General features: G+C 35.4%; 1 protein-coding gene across 1 annotated transcript; it reads left to right on the plus strand.

Moving 5' to 3' along the window:
• Positions 1-2,737: 2,737 nt before the first annotated feature.
• On the plus strand, positions 2,738-22,861 carry MYCT1 (MYC target 1). The gene is given in 4 exon segments (XM_002920268.4): positions 2,738-2,836; positions 2,838-2,934; positions 20,325-20,836; positions 22,647-22,861. Coding segments are annotated over 3 exon segments (708 nt in total). The 3' UTR covers positions 22,647-22,861.
• The last annotated feature ends 274 nt before the right edge of the window (positions 22,862-23,135 follow it).

The following is a 23,135-nucleotide window of genomic DNA, read 5'->3' on the forward strand; positions in this document are numbered from 1 at the left end:
AAAAATACCCGCCTTCCCCAGTCCAGAAAATTATCTTTATTTACACTGTAATTTGTAAAACCCTGAAACCCAGAAGTGAGATTTCAGACACAAAGCCTCTACTTTTTTGTCTTTCTATTTTGTCATCCCGCTCCCAAAGGGAATGAGTTTAAGCAGAAAGGAAAAAGAAGACCAACTTTCATGCCATGTAAACAAGATGAAAAAAAGGGTCATAAGTATGTTAAAATAATGTTTACATTTTAATTTATCCTCCAAGTGACTTTTTAAAAACTTGATTTTTTTTCCAAATAGATTTAGATTTTCATTTTTTTGTGAGTACTTCTTAAGTGTTCTGAGAATCCTCTCAGTTTAACTAAATTGTTTGGATTAATTTAATATGGGGAAGACAAACCCATGGTAATTTTTAAAAGAGAAAGCTAAAAAAGGAGATTTAAAGTCAAATATATATTTTCCCTTAAGTGTGGCAATGTTCTTTTGTGTCATTTGACTCTGTATCGAGTTATTTGTCAAGTTTTTAAAATATTGAAATGCCTATTAAGAGAGGTTTTTAAACTTTTGCTTTTAAGTGTAGGTGACATTTTTATTAACTGGACTTGGAATGTCCAGAATACTTTCATCTTCAGATCCCTTGGAATTATTTCTTTGCTTTAAGGGATAAATATTTATTAAGAGCCTATTATTGACAGCCTGTAGTGTTATTTATTAATAACATCAATAGCTGTTATTAAGAACATGCTATTAGCCATAGCAGAAACAGATAGGAGCAAGATCAATATCCCATGACACTCAGCTTCTGGTGGAAGAGATGAAAATAAAAGAGAAACAAAAGAAGGTACAGTATAAAATCAGGGAGTGATAAGTGCTGTGAAGGAAATGATAATACAGGCTCAGGGGATAGTGGTTGGAATGGGGACGTTTGAAGCAAGATGGCTAATGAATGCCTGTGAGGAGGAGACCTGAGCAGACACCTGAATGGGGGAAACAAGTCCTGTGACTATCTTACCCAAGAGCAAACCTCCAGTGCATTTTATGACTACGGGAGAATCCAGATCTAAAGACCCAACTTGTGAAATAATGAGCAGTAGAAAAGCAGACCTAACATTTCTGTAAAGATAAAAATCAACTTCCTGTTTTGGCATTACAAGTCATGGGACTCAAAAATCCTGTAGACATAAACACTCATTTCTATGGATCTCTGCCAAGGAAAAGTACAAATCCTTACCAAGCACCTTACACGCATAGAGAACTCAAGCTCCCAACAAGTGGCTAACAGAGAAGAAAAATATGCCGAGGTCATAAATTGCTACAGATCAAATTTTCTTCAGGGTTTTGACCGGCTTCTGACCATCTGCAAAAGTGAAAACTTGTGAGGAGAAAATCTCGGTGATTAAGCATGAAACAATGAAAGGAAGTCTCAGCCTGTATCCCGGCCGTGAAACGGAGCGAGCTCGGCTTCTTGCACCGAAGGCACTTTCGACAAACCCAGACTCATCCATTCTCCTCGCGGGGACTGTTGTTTTAAGGCACATGGGCTCTATATGACTCTTAATAAAAAATGCACGCATTGTTAAAATTAGTATTTACTGAGTCCAACAGCCTATATTAACACAAAATGTGTACTTAAAACCGCATCTAATAGTTGAAGAATCCCGCTCTGTTTTTGTAAGAACTTGGAAGTATTTCAATATACTTTCATCCAGAGAGGGCTTTTTGATATAAGATGGTCTATTAGTTTTCTAGTTGAAAAGTAAATCAAGTCCGAGTGCAGGTTAGTTCAGTTAAGCGCAGTCTGAGAGGGCTACTTCCAAAGGTTTCCCAGGGCTCAGAGGATCTGCTCTGGACGAATAAAGCTGAGACTTTTAACTTACCTATGTCTCCTGAAAAGTCTCCTGTAATTCTTATAGTCACACCGACAATATCCCCTGTGTGAATTGTAATGATTGTTCTCCTCTGTCCATATTGACCTTCCTACCTCCTTACTTTCTCCCCCTTGGTAAAATTATTTTCATACTTTTCCAGGGAGGACAAAAGTCATCACTTTTCTCAGACACCTCCATGAAAAACATTACTGTGATCATTGTTACTGGTCGCTATAGCCCTGAACATTCTGTTGTAATCGAATGTTAGTATTTATGTTTCTCTTGCTTGATTTTAAACAGGCATTTTCAGTGTGGAAATCATCCTTTTCGTACTTAAATACCAATGAAAGAGTAATAAAAATTAAATATAAATTGCATTGTAGATAAATATTTATGAAATGACATAAATAACTTTTCAAAATTAATATGCCAAATGGAAAAAGAGACATGTTAAGAATTTTGATAAATAACTCAGATTTATAAAAATGGGTGTCAGGTAAAATTAATTAATTGTACGTGAATAGAATATGGATTTCCAGAGCTCCCCTCCCCAGCCTTCTCAACTTACTGTATAAATCTAATTGTCAAATGTTGGAAGTGGTCTCTGTCTATCCTCTATAAATTTAGCCCAGAGCACTGTAGCTGAGATTTTGGAATCTTCCTATGTATGTCAGTAGGAGTTGGAGAAGGAACAAGGAGCCTCTTACCCAAAAAGCAGTTTGGTGGTGGCCCAGAGGAAGAAACTTAGTAATTTAGCTGAGGAAATGACGAGAAGGAAATTGTTTTGTGTCTCAGGAACCATGTGGAATTCCAAGATAAGAAAAACAGTTGCTAATTTGAGTATAAAAGCAGGAAACATGATACACTTGTTTCCTTTTATGCAAACACTAGTATATGAGGGGTTGTGTGAAAATTATTTTTCTCTTGCTGAACCACAAAGACATAGAATCAAAGTGTTTCTTTTGGACACACTGGCTTTTCTTTCTTTCTTTTTTTCTTCTGTCTCTTCCATTTCTTGTGGATATTATGGCTAATAACACAAGTTTAGGGAGTCCATGGCCAGAAAACTTTTGGGGTAAGATATTTTCTTTAACTGTTTTTAATTTAAAATTAGGACGCAGAAAATGTACTGCATAATTTATTAAAACTTTGAAAATCTTTGAGAAACTGATTATTTAAGTTTTCATAAGTTTATTATAATAAGTACATCCATGTAAAATGTCTTTACAGTGGGTTATGAAGACACTCAAGAAAAATCTGGGGAACATGTATAGATTTTGTCTGGTGTTACAACATATAATTAGAAATTACTGAGAATAAAAATGAGAAAAAATAAAAGATGAAAGTAATTGTTGTTTAGAATATGATAACGTGGATTTTGTTGGAAAATTAAGTTTTATTTGTCTTAAGGTTATACATTGTATATCTTATTTTATGAAATCAAGAATTGTTATAGAGGTTATTTTAGCTTACACTGTCAATGTTCTACTCTTTAATTTCCAAAGTGAATGAAAATAACAAAATCGATACTTGAGGAGTGTGATGACACAGATAAAATAAGGAATCTTATGAAATTAGAGGAAGAAAAAACTGTAGTAGAAAAAGTTCACTGGAAATAACATAACATATAATATTAAAAGGAAACCTATTACGGGGGAAAAAGAAGCAATATAAAAGTACTTTTTGGCTGAATTCAGATATAACTACTAGTTCGTAACTAGTAACCAGTTCTTCAAGGCTAAAGAAGGGAAGGGAAGGGCTAGAAAGAAGGGCTAAGATGTAAAACTGGCAACTATTCTTGGATTCAGGGAAATTTTAAAAATAAAAGGAACAATTTCAGTTAAATTCAGAAAAAAAAATTTTTTTAAAGGAGACAATGGAGTTTATGAAGAGATCAATAGCCCTATGTATTAGTCCAGAACAAGTTTTTAGTTCTCTCAGAGAACTATTTCTTATTTTCTTTTGTGATTTGTGGAGATGCTTTGGAAACTATCAGTGAAAGTGAGCAGCAGTGTTGACCGTCCCTAACAACCTCACCTAGCTGTCTGCCATCAAACAAATGTGCATGAAAGGAATTAATTCATTCTTTTTTTTTTTTTTTTTTAACATCAACCCTTTGTGTTTGCTTCAGGCCTGGAAAGGAGGGCTATTAGGGAACACCCTAATCTAATTGTAAAAAAAAAAAAAAAAATTAGAGGAAAGTAAATTATGTTTTTGCATATTGTAAAGAATGACTTTGGTGATAAGTAATTCCAGGTAGACACCAGCACACAATAAGCCTTAGAATTATGGAAGTCTTCATTATATGTATTTGTTACATACTGCTTGCTGTCCTCATTTATAGCGAAAGTGAATGTACCAGACACACAGAGAACATAGCTAGAGCGCATTCACACTAAATTCATCATTACAGAAATTACTGTACAAATTATTCAGAAGTAAAGTAGTTCTTGCTGTAAAAATTAATCTGTAAAAGCCAGATTTGTTTTTTTTTTTCGGACAATTTGAAATTAAATTTCAGGTTTACTTAAGTAAAAGAAATTATTAGACACTGACTAAAACATAGGTAATAATCAGAAAACAAACTTTAATTAATAAGAGAATGCTTAATTGAAGTCTAATTACCAAACCTAAAAACATTGATTTCTTTTTTAAATATAGAAATTTGTGCTTGAGAAGGAATTCAAACTTACTGTTCCAAAGACAGTTGCTAGTGTTTGTCTTAGTAAGTGAACACAATGGAAAATAGATGGAAATAAAACCAGGAAGGGGAGTGTTACATTGATAAGCATTAACAAAACCAATACAAATATGTTGAGCAGATGTATCGGGGATGATTTGGGGAAGAAATATGAAAGATTATGTTATTTCTTCTGGGGTAAAAAATACTGAGTGTAAAATGTAAAAATCTAAATGTAAATATACTAAATGTAGAAATTTCCTATGATAAATACGTTGACCTTTTAAATTTTTATTTTTCTGTGTCTAAATTGATATCTATTTTGATCACTGACTCCACAAATACAGTATTTTGAAAATTTTATAAAATGCAATGCAATGTGTTGTCTATGGCATCCAAAATCAATTGCCTGCTTGACATTTCAAATTTAGGGAATAAAGATAGAATAGTTGAGAAAAGCCAAATTTGCACATTGAACCATATAAATTTCTCAAACTTAACACACTTAAGAGGTATAAAAAATTGTTTTCCAGATATGATTTTTTTGGTTTACTTTCATGAATGCTGAAAAATAAGATAACGATACCAGGTTATTACTAATAATAATAGCTTGTGTTTTCATGGTAATCACTCACTAAAACTTACTTCATGTTGTGCAAGGATTATAGTAATCGGTGCAAGAGGGAGCAAACAAATTGGTTTGAGACTGACAACACAGCTGAAGACCACTGTGTGTTTCACACTTTTGCTTTCTGTAATGCATTTCCCTTCTCTGTGAACATTCCCCACCGAAGCAGCAGGAACCAGAACCTGTAAAAGTTTGCCACATCCTGCCTTCATGAAACAGTAGACATGCATCCTTAAACTTGGTTATCTCTTTGGTACTTAGATTAGCCCTAAAGAAGAAATAGTTTTGGTTGTATTTCCTAAAGAAGAAATAGTTTTGGTTGTATTTCCTGCCTCATCATGCGTTTTTTTCTCTTGGCTAGCACTGAGAAATTGGGGGAGTTATTGGTTCAGGGGTTTGCATTCATCAGTCTCATTTAATCCTTACCAAAAACTATGTCTGTCTTCAAAAAGTTCACACTCTTAGAGATTATGTCTCCATACATATGCATATATATGCCTATATTGTTATGGAGTAACACAAGACAACATATGGGAAAATGGCAAGAACTGTTACGAGTTTTTTTTTGAATGGCCGAAATGATACCAAAATCTTACTCAGAAGAAAAAAATGAGGCTTTACCTGTTCCTGTAAGTCAGATTAGGTAAAGAGAGAGAGAATCCTTGGGAGGACATTTTAGTTATTCATTTTCCCTACATTAACTTATTAACTCATTCATCTACAGATCCAGTTTATTAGTTTACTCAGAAGCATTGACTGACCACCCACTATATACTATTCGATGGGCTAGGTGTGAGTGATACAAATAAGACAGAGTTGGACAATTTCAGGGAATTCAGGAGAAATGCGATCAGCCAATATGCAGAAGCAAAAACACATAAGCCGTGTTTGTGGAGGTGAAAGACTTGAGGCAGATTTGTCTAAAGTTTTGAATGTCAGTGTAAAAGTTTGACCTGATTTAACAAAATAAATTTCAATTTTGTGACTTCAGATCTCCCTGTTTTCCTCTTCCATAGGACTTTTCTCTAAGGTTGGAAAGGGCATAGGGTGGGGATGGGGGTCAAATACTATGGAAGGTGATGGAAGAAGAGGGCCTCTGATTCTTGTTCAAGTTCTGGTCTTTGCTGACATCTACTGATGCATATTTCTCATCTATTTTTAGGACATTGCCCTTTTCCTCCTTGTCTCTGCTGCTGAGGGCTCTTACCATAAAATCTGGCTCATGTGGTCTAGGCAGCATTTGTTAATGGAGTAGTTTCTACTTTCTTTATGTTCCCTCTGGTCTACTGCCTTTCATTCAGGTACTTTTCCATCTGTCTGAGTCGTGCAAAACAATATTGACTGCTCTCCTATAATCCTCGAGTTGTAAAAGCCTCTTGAATTTAGGCTGTTTATCAGGTGCCCTGGACCCAGATGTACCCATGTCTACCATCTCCACGTCTACTCTGCCCATCAGACACCCAGGGTTTCTCAGAGGGCCCTGTCCTTGTCCCCAGTTGGACCGCAGAAAGATAAGAATGGATACCAGCTTCTCTGGGATTCCCTAAATACTCTATAACTCATCACAGGCAGAGACAGAGTGAAGATCACTTCTCCAAAACCCTTACTAGTCACATACTTTATAGATCCTCTCCTTGTCTCTCCAAAAGTTCTTCTTGCACTGCTTCTGATAATTGACTTGTCATGCACCCAATGTTTGTGTCATTCCCCTCATCCCCTTCAAATTCATACGTTGAAGCTCTGACCCTCAGTACAACAGATGGTATTTGGAGATGGGGCCTTCGGAAGATAATTAGGTTTATGTTAGGTCATGAGCATGGGGGCTAAATGATATGTTTAGTTGCCTGAGAAAAAAAGGAAGAGAGATTGCTGTCTGTCCCAGTCTCTGCGAGTGTGCACTGAGGAAAAGTCAAGTGAGGACACAGCGAGAAAAGGGTCACCTGCAAACTAGGAAGTTCTCACCAGCCCCCGATCATGCTGGCACCTTGATCTTGGACTTCTTAGCCCCCAGGACTATGAGGAACGAGCCTTTGTTGTTGAAGCTATGCAGGTTATGGTGTTTTGTTTGGCAGCCCACACTGACAAGGACATGACTCATAGACTATCGTTCATTTTTCTCAATACTGTTCTTCACAGTAAAAAGATGTATTTTTGAGTGTCTTGAATGCTTGTCTCTAAAACTGCTGCATCTGAATTATGTAGAAAAATTTGAAAATGCGTCTCTCATTGGGCTCCGTGCTCAGAGATAGTGATTCAGTAAGTATGAGCCTAGAATCCTGTACCCTTTAACAGGACCATGACCTTAGAACTCCTGCATCTACATTCATGAGAGATATTTGTCTATAATAGTCTTTTCTTGTGATTAGCTTTGTCACGCTTGGTATTAATGTTAGGCAGGTCTCATAAAACAAGTTAGGAAGTGTTTCTTATTTTTCTATTATCTGGAAAAAATTGTGCAAAATTGGCCTTGTTTTTTGTTTAGACGCTTTAGAAAAGTCACCAGTGTAATTATTTATAGCATTTTTATAGGAAAGCTTTAAATGACAGAGTCACTATCTTTAACAATAGTGGACTACTGAGATTTTCTATTGATTCTTCTATTAGTTATAGCAATTTGTGTTTTCTAAAAATTTTCCCACTTAAATTTCCAAATATATTGCCTTGAAGCTGCTCAGGATATTCTCTTATATGTTTTCCCAATATTTTATTATGAAAAGGTTCAAATATATAGAAACATGTAAAGGATTTTTATAGTGAATACCCGTACACCTACCACACAGGTTGTATCATTGACATTTTTACAATGCTTATTTTATTCAACAATCTATTAGTTTACATTTCGAAGCAGATTGAAGATATCAGTATACTTCCTCTTAATTACCTCAGCATGTATATCATTAATCAGAATTCAATATTTTCATGTTTTTTTCTTTTTAAGGTCAAACTTACCTTCAATGAAATGTGTAAAATGAATAATAATGAAGTGCACAGGTCATAACTGAACATTTGCTGAATTTGGACAAACATGTACACACGTGAATAACTCAAGTCCCAATCATAGGTAGTAAATATTATCACCAACCCCAAAAGTTCCCTAATTTCACATCCCAGATAATTCCTGTCTACACCATCCCCAGAGGAAACCATTATTTCGATTTTTTTCTAGAACAGATTAGCTTTGCCTGTTCTAGAATTTCATATAAATGAAATCATACAGCATTTGCTCTTTTGGCTACTAAGCATAAAGCTGTAATTGACATTCTTGTAAGAGTCTCTTGTTGATATGTGTTTTCATTATTCTTGGTAACTTCCTAGAGGTGGAAATGCTGGTCATAAGGTTGGTGTACGTTTGATTTTATAAGAAATTGTCAAGCCTTTTCCCAACATGGTTATGCAATTTACTTTTTCCCACAATGTATAAGGGTTCCAGTTCCTTCATATCTTTTCCAATAGCTCTTCTTTATTCTCAACCCTTTATGTTTTAGCCTTTCTGGTGACTATTTAATTTTACCTTATTGTGGTTTCAGTTTGTATTTCCCTGATGGCTAATGATGATGAGCAGGGGTTGGCAAAGTATGACTTACAGTCTAAATATGATGAATGGCCTGATTTTATAAATAAAGTTTTATTGGGGCATCTGTTTATGGTTTATGCTGTTTTGCAACAATAGTAGAGTTGAGTAGCTTCAACATGTATGACCTGAAGAGCCTAAAATATTTGCTACTTAGGTCTTTACAGACAAAAAATATTTCTGATTCTTGACATTGAACCTCTCTTGTGCTTACTAGCCTTTGGATATCTATTCTGAAGAAGTGTCTGTTCATTTCTTTGGCCCTTTTCTCTTTTTCTCTTTCTTTTTTTTTTTTTGTCTTTTTATTACTGACTGAAAGTCCTTTACATATTCTAGTTATGAGTCAGTTATCAGACATATATTTGTAAATGTTTTCTACCTGTCTGTGGCTTGCTTATTTATTTTCTTACATGTCTTGCTGAGCAGATTTAAAAATGTTCAAGTCTAATCTAGCTACCTAGATATCACCTATCTACTGTGTGCCTGTGTTTATTTTAAAGAAAATAAAAGAAAATAGTCTTTTATATTTACACTGATACTATTTATAATGTTCATTTTTCCCTCTATTTTTCAAATTGGATAATTTCTATTAATTTATCTTTAAGTTTACTGATTCATTTCACTGTCATCTTTTTTTTTTTTAAAGATTTTATTTATTTATTTTGAGAAAAAGAGAGAGAGCACCAGCCCATGGGAGCAGGGGAGGGGCAGATGGAAAGGGAGAGAGAGAATTTCAAGCAGACTCCCCAATGAGTGTAGAGCCCAACTTGGGGCTCCATCTCATGACCCCGAGATCATGACCTGAGCTGAAATCAAGAGTTGGACGCTTGACTGACTGAGCCACCCAGGTGCCGTCTTTTCTCTGTCATCTTAAATTCAATGTTAGATGCATTGAGTGATTTTTTTTTAGTTTTGATAATCTCTTTTGTTCCATTTGGTTCTTTCTTTTCTTTTCTTTTTTTAAAGATTTTATTTGTTTATTTGACAGAGAGAGTACAAGCAGGGACAGAACCATGCAGAGGGAGAGGGAGAAGCAGGCTCCCCACTGAGTAGGGAACCTGATGTGGGGTTCCATCCCAGGACCTCGGGATCATGACCTGAGCCAAAGGCAGACACCTAACCGACCAGGCCACCCAGGCACCTCCATTTGGTTCTTTCTTAGAGTTTTTATTTTCTGCTGATATTTCCTACTTTTCATTCATTATGAATACTTTCCTTCATATCATTGATCATAATTACATAAGTTTAAAGTTTTTGTCTGCTAACTCCAACATCTGGTCATGTTAGGCTATGTCTTTGTTGACTACCTTCTCTCCCGAGAATGGGTCATGTTTTCTTGTTTCCACTTACGTTAAGTACTTTTATATTGTATCATGGACATTTTGAATGGGCCTTTGGATTCTGCTATTTTACCTTGAAGAGTATTTTTTTTTCCAGTTTGTTCTCACAGGGAAATAACTCTGTTGAGAACTCAAACCGCAAAAACCTTTAAAGCCTGTCTCTTAAAGGGCAATTCAGATCTCAGTTTAGTTCAGTTTATTTATTTATTTTCTCTAGCTGTGCTATTTGAAACATGCAACGTGGTTCTGGAGTGAGCTGTAGATATGGGAAGTGTTTATCAATAAAATTTTGAGATCCTCCTCTTGGCATTCTCTTTTCTAAGATTTCTCTCTCATATTTAAGCAACTCTGGTTGCCACATTCTCCATCTTGTTTCTCCAGACTGGAAATACCATAGGTTTTCTTTTCTTTTCTTTTCTTTTCTTTTCTTTTCTTTTCTTTTCTTTTCTTTTCTTTTCTTTTCTTTTCTCTTTTCTTTTTTTTTTTTAAGGATTTTGTTTAGAGAGAGAGTGTGTGTGTGTAAGAGAGAGAGAGCGCGCACAAGCAGGGTGAGAGGCAGAGGGAGAAGCAGGCTGCCTACTGAGCAGTGGAAGGACTGTAGGTTTTCAGTTGGTGTTTTACCTGCCCACATAATTCAGACTGGAAACTGTCCTCAAGCTAGAAGTATTGAAAACTAGGAAATTCACCTGCTACTTGCTATTCTTGTCTTCCAAGTGTCAACTCTCTACTAGCTGCTTACATTTTGTCATTTATTCAGTGCCTTTAGGTAGGATTTTTTGAGGGGGAGAACGGCATTGTTGTTTCCAGTGCTTAGTCCTTGTACCTGAAAGGGTCAGTCCATAAAAGCTAGCTTGCAATCCTTTCTTCATATGCTTTCACTGCCTATACAATCTGTTCTAATACCATCTTTATAATTTCTGATAATAGTAATTCACTCTCCCTCCCTCCTTCTTCCCTCCCCACTTCCCATCTTCCTACCAGTAGTTAATCAATTTTTTTTTTTAGATTTTCTTTTCCATGGAAACCACGTTTGGTTTTGATAATTGTGTATCTTTGTTTCTTTCCTTTTTCTTTTTTCCCCCCTATGTCATTACATTCTGCTTTCTCTTAATTATTTACTGTATTACATTTTACTCGTGTTTGATCTAGCTGTTTTTTGTTAGCTTCTTGATATGGAAGCTTATATCATTGATTTTTTTCAGTCTTTCTTCTTTTTAAATGCATGCCCCCAAAGCTACACATTTTCCTCTAAACACAGCTTTAGCTACATTTCACATGTTTTGATATTTCACATTTTTAATATAATTCAGTTAAAATATCTTCTAACTTTCATCAGATATTTTTATTTGATTATTTTTGTAGGTTCCCATTATTTATTGAAAATTTTTAACTTGTCATGTATTTTCTTTAAAATATTAATTCATGGTTATTTTAATACTTGTGTCTGATAACTATAATGTCTTGATAACTTATAATTATTTTGCTATGATATATTTGTTCTCTTGGTTTTTGTTCATTTGATCTTGTCTCTTAGAATGCTTGTAACTTATTATTTATGCTCAATATTGCTTTGGGCATTGTAGAAACAAATTAAGACCCTGAGTAAGGTTACCTTTTTCTAGAAAGGATTAATTTTTCTTCTGGAGTTAGTTGGAGTCATTTCATCTTAATCTAATCTGACCTGATATGTACCTGCATTTCTATCTTTGCAAGGTCTACTCCTTCTCTTGTTTGTTATTTCTTTAGGGAGTAGCTCTTCAAGGGGCCCTACTCAGTGTGTGGAATGTTCCTAGAGTCCATCTTCTTTGGCAGTACTTAATTGCACTTTTTGTTTTCCAAGCCTACTCAAATTGCATAAAATTTAACTCAGACTTTTTTGCCTCTCTTTATAGATTATTGTCACATGAGATTTTTTTTTCTCCTGAATTTGTTCTTTTGAGTTAGCAGTTTTGATAGGTCTTTGATGGCTTCAAACAGACATTTAAAAATATTTTTAATGTTTATCTTTTAATTTTTCTCAGTGTTTTTCTATAGGCTAAGTCATCATATACGAAAAAAAGTTATGCTACGTTCTTCCTTTTGAACTTACTTTGTACTCTAGCAATAGTGTTGACTAATTACATTCAGAATATGGTTTATGCTCCATGCCCTTAGTCAAACTACTTGCATATCTTCCAGGCTTTTGTTTATTTGACCAGCAGTCATGCACAAAAGACAACTCAAATCTCATTTCTTTCATCAAGCTTTTTCTAACCATTCTAGATACAAGTTATGTTTATCTTTCATTTTTAATGACACTTTTATAGCCCAAGACACTCATGCATCTTATTTACTTTTTAAAAAGAGTATAAATTAATGAGTCTAGTTTCCATTAATCTTGAAGGAAAAGGAAAACCAAGGGTGCTAGTGAGGCATCTGAGGTGGGACAAGATGAAATTTCAAATAGGGTGATCAGGGTAGGCCTAAATAAGAAAGTGACATATGAGTGAAAACATGAAGTTAGCCATGGAGATAGCTGGGAAATTTCAGGAGTAGATCACAACCAGTGCAAAGCCTTAAGTCAGGAGAACATTCAGTGTGTTTAAGGAGTGGTGTGGATGGAGCTAAGACAGAGGAAGAGTAGAAAACGAGCACAGATAATTGGGAACAGGTCAAATTGGAACTTTAAGAACATTTTAAGGAGTTTGCTTTTGCTCTGGGTGAAGTGGAGGGTTTAGAACAGGAGAGTGATGTGATTTGACTTATATTTTCAAAGGTTCAGTCTGGCTACTGTATTGAGACTAGAGTGTTGCTGGGAGCTGGGGACAATGATAAAGAAGGAAAACCAGATAGAGGGTCTGAATATTTCAGCTCAGAGGTGGCTGTCGCTTGAATGAAGGAGGTAACAGAGTAGATCGGGGAAGTTGAATTCTGCATATACCGTAGGAAAAAAAAAACAAATGGGATTTACTGGCAAATAAGCTACACATAGAAATACTTACTCTTTGTTTACTTTATTATAATTGAGTTTTCTGTGCCCTGTTATTCTCTCTAAAAATATTTTTGTCAAATTCTTCTTATTGCATGAACCATCCTTTTACATACTCTAGGGTACCAAGAACAGAATAGCTTGCTTTCGTATTAGCTGAGCTTCTGATTCTTTTAATTGCAAAGGGTTTTATGAATTGATCAGTGTTCCATTCTGTTGACATTGATTTTATCGGACATTGGAACAGTTCAGCAAAAGGCCACTAGATGGTGACCTCTACTAAATTTTAATACTACGAACAGCATTTGAAGCATTGATTAGATGTACTGAAAACCAGATTCAATATTAGAATCTTCGAATTGAAAGACACTATAGTGGCCATTATTATTAGGTCAGGAGGGGTCAAATGACTTGGGTAAGTTTTATGACTATTAGTAGAAATAATTATTATTCATTGAGGATTTATATACCAGCCCCTTGTTATAGACACATGTTACAAATTAGGATAAGGATACCTAATTTATATGCCTTACCTTACTGATGTTAGAATTTGTTCCTTTTGCCTTCAAAGGGAGATCTGCATTTTTAAACATAATTGTTTGGTCTCATAAGTTGCATTACATTGTAATTATATGAAGTGAAATTATGGCTCATTTTTCCTCCCCTAAGATTATTGATAAATAAGAAGGTAAACTGTGCTTTAAAAAGAAATATCTGTGCCATTGTATTTTTCCGGTACAATTTTTTTTTTTAAACAGTACGTTTAAAAAAAAAGGATTCCAAAATTTATTATCAAAAATCTGCCAGAATGGAATTATATATATGAAAATTCAAAGCTGTATAGCCAATAGATTCTGTTTTCATTATATATTTTCTGGATTCTAGTTTGATTCAGAAAAAATCATTAACTACAGTTAAATTTTTTAAAAAGTCCCTATGGAAGACCATTCTGGAACAGGCCATACTAAAATTATGGCTCGAATAGATAATGGGTATAAGAGGACATTTACCTTGATGAGGACTGAGAAACGTATAGAATTGTTCAATCATTATATTGTACACCTGAAACTAACATAACATTGTATGTTAATTAAACTTGAATAAAAAATTTTAAAAAATGACTTGGCATTTCTTTCTAATTGTTTTTCTGCATTTCTACACTTGTTTTTGCGGTGTTGATTTAAGGGAGCTTAACAAGATAACTAAGCTTTTTACCAATAGTTCAGCAAGTCTTAGAGACTCTTATGTCATTATTATCATTCATAACTATTACAAAATTCTGCACATAGAGCAATGGCATAAGAATTAGTATGATAATTTCTAAAAAGATATTTGACTGACTTTATGGTTTAAGAAATCATTTTCATGGTACATACACTCAACTGAACAATGAAAATTGAGCAAATCCGTATCAAAAGTGGTATGATTTTTTTAATGTCATTTTTATAACTTTCGTAAGCACCATCTTATTTTATATTCATTCAAAATGTAACTCATTTATTATTAATGTATATATATTATTCTCATGATTCTCATGTATATTTAAAATTTATTATTTAATCTTTTTCAGATATCTCTATAACCCCATATAATCTTCTATTTATAATAGTAATATGGTATTTTGAGTCATTATTACCTATTCTGCCTACCATTTCCCAAAATTTAGATTGTCCCTCTGTCCCTTCCCCCTGCTCATGCTCTTTCTCTCAAATAAATAAATAAAATCTTTAAAAGAAATCTGGTATAAATTGATACACTTTTTATGTATTTTAAATTCTTCACTTTCATTTTAGATTATTTTTCTGACAAAAAACCTAAGAAATTAAGCTTTTCCCTTATGGGGTTCCTTGGGAATTAAGTGATATAATACATGAAAAACAGTGCCTGCAACATATACGTTAAATTAATTAAATTAGAAATGTACTATAGTGTTTTACAAAATAATGAAATAAAAATAAGGTTGCATTTTTAAAATAAACTATATTCTTCCAAATATCAAAAATTTTCCTGAAGTTTTAATGAAAACTTTCTGGGGTGGAATAATGGAACTTCAAATTTAGAAGGAGCTTGCAGTTTACCTGCTATGTCTCTACCTAGTGCATTATTTTCCTATTCAAAAGTACAACATCCAGATGAATTAGAGTATATCTCTCCTTCATTATTCTAAATAGGAAGATAGCATTTCTGAGTGATTTTATTCAGATTCTTTGATTAAAGTGTTTCTCATCATAATTAACTCATGGTTTCTCTGGGGGTATAAAACTATAAATAAACTTTTCCAGGAATGACTGATCACTTACTAACATATAATAATGAATTTATTCAAATTATATGCAATACATTTCACAAAAACAAAGATTGCCAAAAACTCACTGAAATAAGGCAAAATTAGGTTTTTTTTTTAAAACCAAAGTACCAAATTTAGTAAACTGCCTGGACTCATTTGAAAAGAAGACAAAGGGCTTACTTCTATAAAGTATTTGAGTAGTTCATGATTTTTATTTATTTTCTAGAAGTAAAACATTTTTCAGTGAAGTACAGAATTTATGTAGCCACTACGAGTGACCAAATCTTAAAGGAAATTTAGAGTTAGTAATTATGATACAAATAAACATTAGAGCAAATCCTTTCTCTCATAAACTTACATAAAATAGTAAAGGCGTGTAAAGTGAGCAGATACTTAACCTTTCCTAAAACATTATGATTTAATCTGATCATCAAATCACTGCTAGAATATAACATTATAGTTGAGATCTTAGGAGCAAAAGCCTCTAAATTTCAGTTTACAACTCCACTTACCCCCCAAGTCTTAGTTCTAGTGTATTTTAAGGTATAACACTTTGGAATAATTTTTAGATTCTTTTGCCTTTGGGTCTCTCACAACCAAGTTTTTTCTTTCCTATTCTTACTGTCACTTCCCAGACTAAGTCATTACTATTACTGCATATCTATATCATGGCAGGCATGTCCAGACTTGTTTCACTATCCACCGTGTTCTGGGCCTCAGTCTATCTCATTTATTGCTACTAGCTCTATATTCTGTCCTTCCTAGTAGGTCACTTTGTTCAAGCCTCTTTTTTGTTCATCTTGCCCACGGTACAGAGACTGAACTTTCTGGAGAGGCACTCATGACTTTCCATCATCTGGCCTCAATTTGCTCTGGCATAGTGACCAACAGCCCCTGCATTGCCAAGCTTAAAGGACGTTTTTCTTATCTTATGGATAAGTCTTTATAAGTCTATATAAGACTATATAGAAGTCTTATAGAATGTAAACTCCACCAGCACCAAGACTTTCTTTTCTTCACTGTTGCCTATAAACTAAGCATTACTTGATATTTAGTGTGTGCTTTATATGTTAAACAAATGAATAGATAACTGTCTCTGGGGCACATAGCCAGTAATCACTTAGACCTAAAATTCTCTTCTTTGATTCAGCGCTGGCACACTTTTTTGTCTCCTCAAACCTCCCAAATTAGTCCTTCTTTGTTTCCTTTTTTACTTCTGCCACCTGTTAAACTGTGATTTTCCTGGAAGTCTATTCTCAACTTACTTCTATAAATGCACTCTTACTCTTTAGTCCAAGTGTTTTCTGTGGATGGCTGCAAGTCTCTTGTAGCATGGAGAGTCCCAATTCTGCTTCTCTTTAAGCTCCATATTTATGTAACCCCGATTCCAAATGAGTATGTCAGGGACACTAAAGTTCAGCGTCTTCCTAATATCAACTTCTCCTTGTTCCATAATCTTACATTTCTTCCCGGTTTGGACGAATGATACTAGTATCCACCCTTGCCACCCCATGCCAGATTGCCAGAAGTCATTCTAGAGTCCTCATTTCCTCAGTGTGGCAAGGCATGATGTTTTCATTGGTGGACTTTTATTTTTAGAGGATGGAGATGGGGAGGAATTATGTGTCCTTTGTTTTTAAATTTTTTTGTCTTGAAGGATCCTAAACTTTCTCTTCACTCTTCCCTCTTTTCTTCTTCATTGTGTGTCTTCCAAAAGCACCTCTCCTTTTCTTTCTTTTCTGTTTTTAACAGCTTTACTGAGATATAATTCACATTTCATATAATTCACCCACTTAAAGGGTGCGATTAAATGGCTTTGTTATAGTCAGAGAGTTATGTGACCATCACACCCATCTAATTTGAGAACACTCTGTCCTTCAAAAAGAAACCCGTGGCCATTGACAATCCCTCCTATTCCCTTCCACCCCACCCATCAGCCCTAGGCAATCATTAATCTGCTTGCTCTTGCCATACTTTTCTCCGTTCTGGACATTTCCTGTAAGTGGAATCCTACAAGATGTGATCTTTTGACTACACACTTTACCCTCTTCTTCCTCAGGGAAGGATTACTTTCCAAGCCTGCCTCTTCATATTCCTGCCTACACGTGTAAATCCCTTTACTATAGTTGTTGCCCTCAGGGAATAGAATATCTTTCCATTATTTTCACACTTTTTCCTGAATTATCCTTCCTCTCCATGAAAACTTGAGGTAGGAGCATGGGAGAGAATGTATTGGTATCTGTTTTATCAGTTTACTTTCTAGGTAACTTGAAATTTGGCTGTTCTTTGTCTCCTAATTATGCTGAAGGCATGGGTTTTGTATAGTTTTATTTGTGCATCCTGTTTCAGAAGAAATTTTGGGAAATCCTGATTTGTATGGCTGCCATTGCCTTGGCAACACAGAATTCTTACAACTTCCTTTTTAGGTTCCAAATATTTGGGGCACCGATAGTTACAAGTTAATTTTGTTACTATATAACCAATAAGTCTGATTTTAGTTTCTGACTGTATTTATTATTTATTTGTTTTTTTTCCAGATTAAGCCTAACTCTCTGAAATCTCTGTTTCAAGATGTTGCATTTTAAGGCTGAGTCAATATTAATTCTATGAGACACATTTTGGAAGAACAATACTTGGTCTAGCAGAGCTGTTCTAAATCATCTTGTAATTAGGAAGTCATCTCCCTATTGTAAAGAATTTATTGTTCAGATTTGATATAATCAACTGTTTTAGAGGATTTTGATATAAGTATTTGTGAAAGTAGAACAAAACATATATAGTCAGGACACTGGAGATAAATGTGACAATATAAGGTGGAAAACACTAAATATATCCTAAAATTAAGGAGGAATGATTATTCTTATGTATTTATTAGCATTGGTTGGTTTTGCTATTTCTGTATTATAGATATTCTTTTTTTTTTTTTTTAATTTATTGGACAGAGATAGAGACAGCCAGCGAGAGAGGGAACACACAGGGGGAGTGGGAGAGGAAGAAGCAGGCTCATAGCAGAGGAGCCCGATGTGGGGCTCGATCCCGGAACGCCAGGATCACGCCCTGAGCTGAAGGCAGACGCTTAACCGCTGTGCCACTCAGGCGCCCCTGTATTATAGATATTCTAAATATTATCCTAGATTACAACAATAAACTGAAAAAAAAAAACCCTTGGTATCATAAAACCAAACTTTTTCATTTAAAAAATAATGAGTCCAATCAAATTTCCTAAAAATCACACAATATGTTAGGGATAAAGCTGAGTTGAGAGCGCTGAATCAGTTAGCTTTTTCTGTGTAAAAATCTACCCCAAAATATAGTAGCTTAAAAAATATCATTTATTTAGCTCGCAGTTCTGTGGGTCAGGAGTTTGGGCTGGGATCACCTTACTAGATTTTCTGCTGGTCTTCCCTCATGGGTCACAGTCAGTTGTTCGGTTAACTAACATCTGAATTATCTAGGACGACCCCATTCATGTGTTTGGAGGTAGCAGGCTCTTGGCCAGGGCAATAGGAGTAACTGGTGCAATGTGTCTCTCATTATCAGTAGGCGGGGCTTGTTCAGAACAAGAGCAGCAGGGGCAGAAGCTGAGAGACCTCTTGAAGCTTAGGCTTCATTTTGCACAGCCTCATTTCCATCCCATCCTATGGGTCAAAGCAAGGTGTGAAGCCAGCCCAGCTTCGAGGGATGGGAAACGGACCTCTCGATGGGAGGAACTTCAAAGCACTTGTATCCCTTCTCTTGTTTTCACAATCTCAAAACCCCACTTAGCTAATTTCCAGTTCATGGCCCTCTCAGTACAAAATACCTAGATGAGCAATTAGATAAGACAGCGTACCTCTTTACTTAACAGTAACTAATTTTTGTTTATGAAACTTAAGAGTCTTTACCCAAAAAGCGGTACTTGAAATGAACTTTGAAGAATAAGTTTTTCAGACAGAAATTTAAAACTCATGTCCAGATAGAAAGAAAAAGAGGAGGAAAAGCACAGGACTTCGAGAAAAAGGCCGGCTTTGGGATAGTGAGAAGACAACATGATCATCGAGTGGTGGGGAAATGTGGTGGGTGATGGGGCCGGAGAGGTCTTCTATTATCCAGTGTCTACATTCAGAGCAGGGGCTCTGCTATGCAGCTTTACTCAAAAATCTGTTTTCAGTTCACAAAAAGCAGTAAGGTAGAATTTCCATTTTGGGAAAACAACTCCCCTGCCCCCTGAACAGGAAATCAGAACAAACAGAAGTTCTGTGAATTGAAGGATGCTGATGTATAGCCGAGATTCTATGGATTCAGGGGATAAAAATTTCATTAGCACAATGAGGGCATGAGAGCAGCATGAACTGGAACTGGTGGTCCAAGAAAGAGCACAGCAGTCTGCACAGGTCATGTCATCAATGAGTCAGAGATACAGGGTACAGTCCAGGAGCTCAGGAAATAGAGCATAAATCAGTCAGCCCACCAGATGGTTCTAGCTCAGCACTTCCTGTCTCAGAAGGAGCACGGGAAGTGAGACATCAGGAAACCCACAGGTGGGAGACATCACTGGGGTCGATGAAAACAGACAGAGGAAAAAGCAAAGTCAACTTGACTACAAAATACTTTATCAATTTCGGGCACATTATTACCGCTGTAACTCAAAAGGAAATAATCTTTGGACTATATTTGCAACCTTATAAAAATTTATGAACTAAAGAATGGCCTTTAAAGAAAAGAAGACTATTTTTATTATTTATTCCTTTAGGGTGAGAAAATAGCATAAGCAATGGGAATGCTGCAGCTAAACATGTTATTGTATATTCCTTAGCTTTAAAAAATGGAAGCATATCAGCTGATATTCTGATAGTGCATGTAGCACTGTCTTTTATTTCCTTCTTCAAAATCTGTTTCAGTTGATTACATATTCCGAAGTTACTATTTGTATTCTGCCCTGTGGTTTTCATTGAACATCTTTACCAATTAAATTACCTATTTGACTTTTTTGTCTGTTTGTTTTGTTTCAGAGGATGTTATAACGTCCTTCACAGTGTCCATTGCAATTGTGCTCATAATTGCAGGATTTATTTGGGCTCTGTTTGTTTGTTTGTCTCGAAGAAGAGCCAGCGCCCCCATCTCACAGTGGAGTTCGAGCCGGCGATCGAGGTCTTCTTACAACCATGGCCTCAACAGAACTGGATTTTACCGCCACAGTGGCTGTGAACGCCGAAGCAACCTGAGCCTGGCCAGTCTCACCTTCCAGCGACAAGCTTCCCTAGAACAAGCAAATTCCTTTCCAAGAAAATCAAGCTTCAGGGCTTCCACTTTCCATCCCTTTCTGCAAAGTCCCCCACTTCCGGTGGAAACTGACAGTCAGCTGATGACTCTACCTGCTTCCAGTACGGTTCCCGCCATCAGCACTTCACACAGTCTGGGCCGTCCTGATTTCCACTGGTCCAGTCACAGTCTCCGAGTGGGCTTTTCCACACCGCCTCCACCTGCCTATGAGTCAATTATAAAGGCATTCCCAGATTCCTGAGTAGGGTGCTTTTGTTTTTAATTTGTTTCTTCCTTTACTTGTCTTTTACTGACACAAAATTACAAATAGGCTAAACGGAATTTTGAGGGCATGGCCCAAACAGCTACTGAGTTTCCAAGCTGAGTTATGCTCAATCAGTTGGACATTATGATGAAAAACATATTTTCTTTGAATACATGTTTTCCTTCCTTGTGTCTCACAAAATAGTGATATTTTCCAAATAGTTATCTATTTATGTATTTTGTACTCAACATGAAGGTTATTAAAGATGGCAATCTTACCTAAGACTCAGCTGTGATACAGCATATGTATATATATTTTAGACTTAAAATTAAAACTTTAGATATTTGTGGTTTACAATCTTCATCCACTGTCCAATGTGACTATAAAGGGAAAAAAATCACTATGTCACTTTTAAAAAATAAACCTATCCTAAGGAATTTTAATTTTACTTTCTTCAGAATGACATGAATCATTTTACAAACCTGAATTTTTAATGGATTATATGATCACAAAAATGATAGAACAGAGATTTTAAAGTTCCTTGATGGCATTCATTTATGAGAGATGTGGGAACCAAGCAAAGAAAGGGAATCTCTGTGGGTATTATAGAACACTCCAATTTTGACAAGTATTTTTCCCCCAGACTCTTTTTGTGCCTTTCCCAAGAATAGTTATCTCCATCACTGAGGCAAAATCCATGAGTTTACTGAGATGATTTAACTTTTCTTCACTGTTGCAGTTATGTTGTTAGAAAAACAAAAGCAAATCCAATTCATTGACCTAAAAACAAACCTTAACACTGAGCTTACATTTTTCCTAAAGGATAAGTTGTATTTCTTAGATCTAAATCTAGCAATTGGGAAAGCCCTTTATCTAGGGACTTTCTCCTGAAACTTGATAGACAAACAAATAAGGGTCAGTAAGGAGAGTATCTGTCATGAAATAAATGTTAGAACCATGAAGAATTCTCCTTCCTGGATCGACTCATCAAGCATCATCCCTTGTTTGCTTTCCTATGAGTTTCAACCTCAGATTCTATGAAGAGTCTTTGTACAATGATTAAACCATGCCATATGGTCCTTGGTGCAGTTACTTAAGGAGTCCCCTTCCATACAAGGTCACCCTCATAAAGAAAGGTACATTCCCAAATATGGGGGAGGCCTTCAGTGGTCAAATGCCTGTGGCTGCCCCTTTTCATTTAAGGACACGAATTCACGGGGGTATTATTCAAAAGGCCTATGATTCATATCTGATATAGTGACTATGTAGCTTATGTTGCTGTTTGTTTATTTCTCTGAACACTGGGATTTCTAGTGAAGAAAAATGTACTCTCGTTTTAGTTTCTGCCATGCAGTGCTCACAGATAATAGTGTCTGAATATGGTTCAAGAATGTAATAATTTCTACATAGTAGGAGATTGTGTATAGCATTTTCTTTAATATTTTTATTTAGCATATATTTTCCACTGTTCCTCAAGGACAATTATTCTTAATGATGTCTATAGATTGATGCTCTCTAATGTAATATACGAGAGAGAAAGAAAGAAAGAAAGAAAGAAAGAAAGAAAGAAAGAAAGAAAGAAAGAAAGAGGCTCACAGGATAACCAATTTATTGTAAGTTGGTTTTTAACAAATTTAGCAATTGTCATATAGCCATGTAAGATTTCAGGAGAGCATTAACTTAGTAACAGGGCTATCTTTTGCTTGTACGTCATCCTTAATGTTTAATATGAGAAGTAAGCAAAGTGTATGGTTTTTAACTGGAATTTATATTGGGAATAAAAATTGCTTTATATCTCTCAAATTAGGAAAATGGAAGCAAAAATCTTCTAGTGAATTTAACCATCTGGAAGAATTGTTGCCACCCCTCTCCCCAAGTTATGGAAGAATCAAAATGAACATCTTGTAAATACTGTGTAGTGTATGAAATGTGAAATTAAAACAAAAACTGGGGACTTTTTAGGTTGCATCTGTTTAATTTGGAATGTTTAGTTGATTATGAAATAAAATTAAACTGATGTCATTTTTGATTCACAGCTTATTTATTTATTTATTTTAAATTTTAAAATATTTTATTTATTTATTTGACAGAGAGAGAAAGAAAGTGGGCACAAGCTGGGAGAGCACCAGGCAGAGGCAGAGGGAGAAGCAGACTCTCCCAAGAGGGAGCCCACTGTGGGGCTCAATCCCAGGACCCCAGGATCATGACCTGAGCCAAAGGCAGACACTTAACCGACTGAGCCACCCAGGTGCCCCTAGAGTTTATTTATTGAGTGACCTGTGAATGTCTCATATTT

Source organism: Ailuropoda melanoleuca, chromosome 10, assembly GCF_002007445.2.
Source record: "Ailuropoda melanoleuca isolate Jingjing chromosome 10, ASM200744v2, whole genome shotgun sequence".
NCBI lineage: Eukaryota > Metazoa > Chordata > Mammalia > Carnivora > Ursidae > Ailuropoda > Ailuropoda melanoleuca.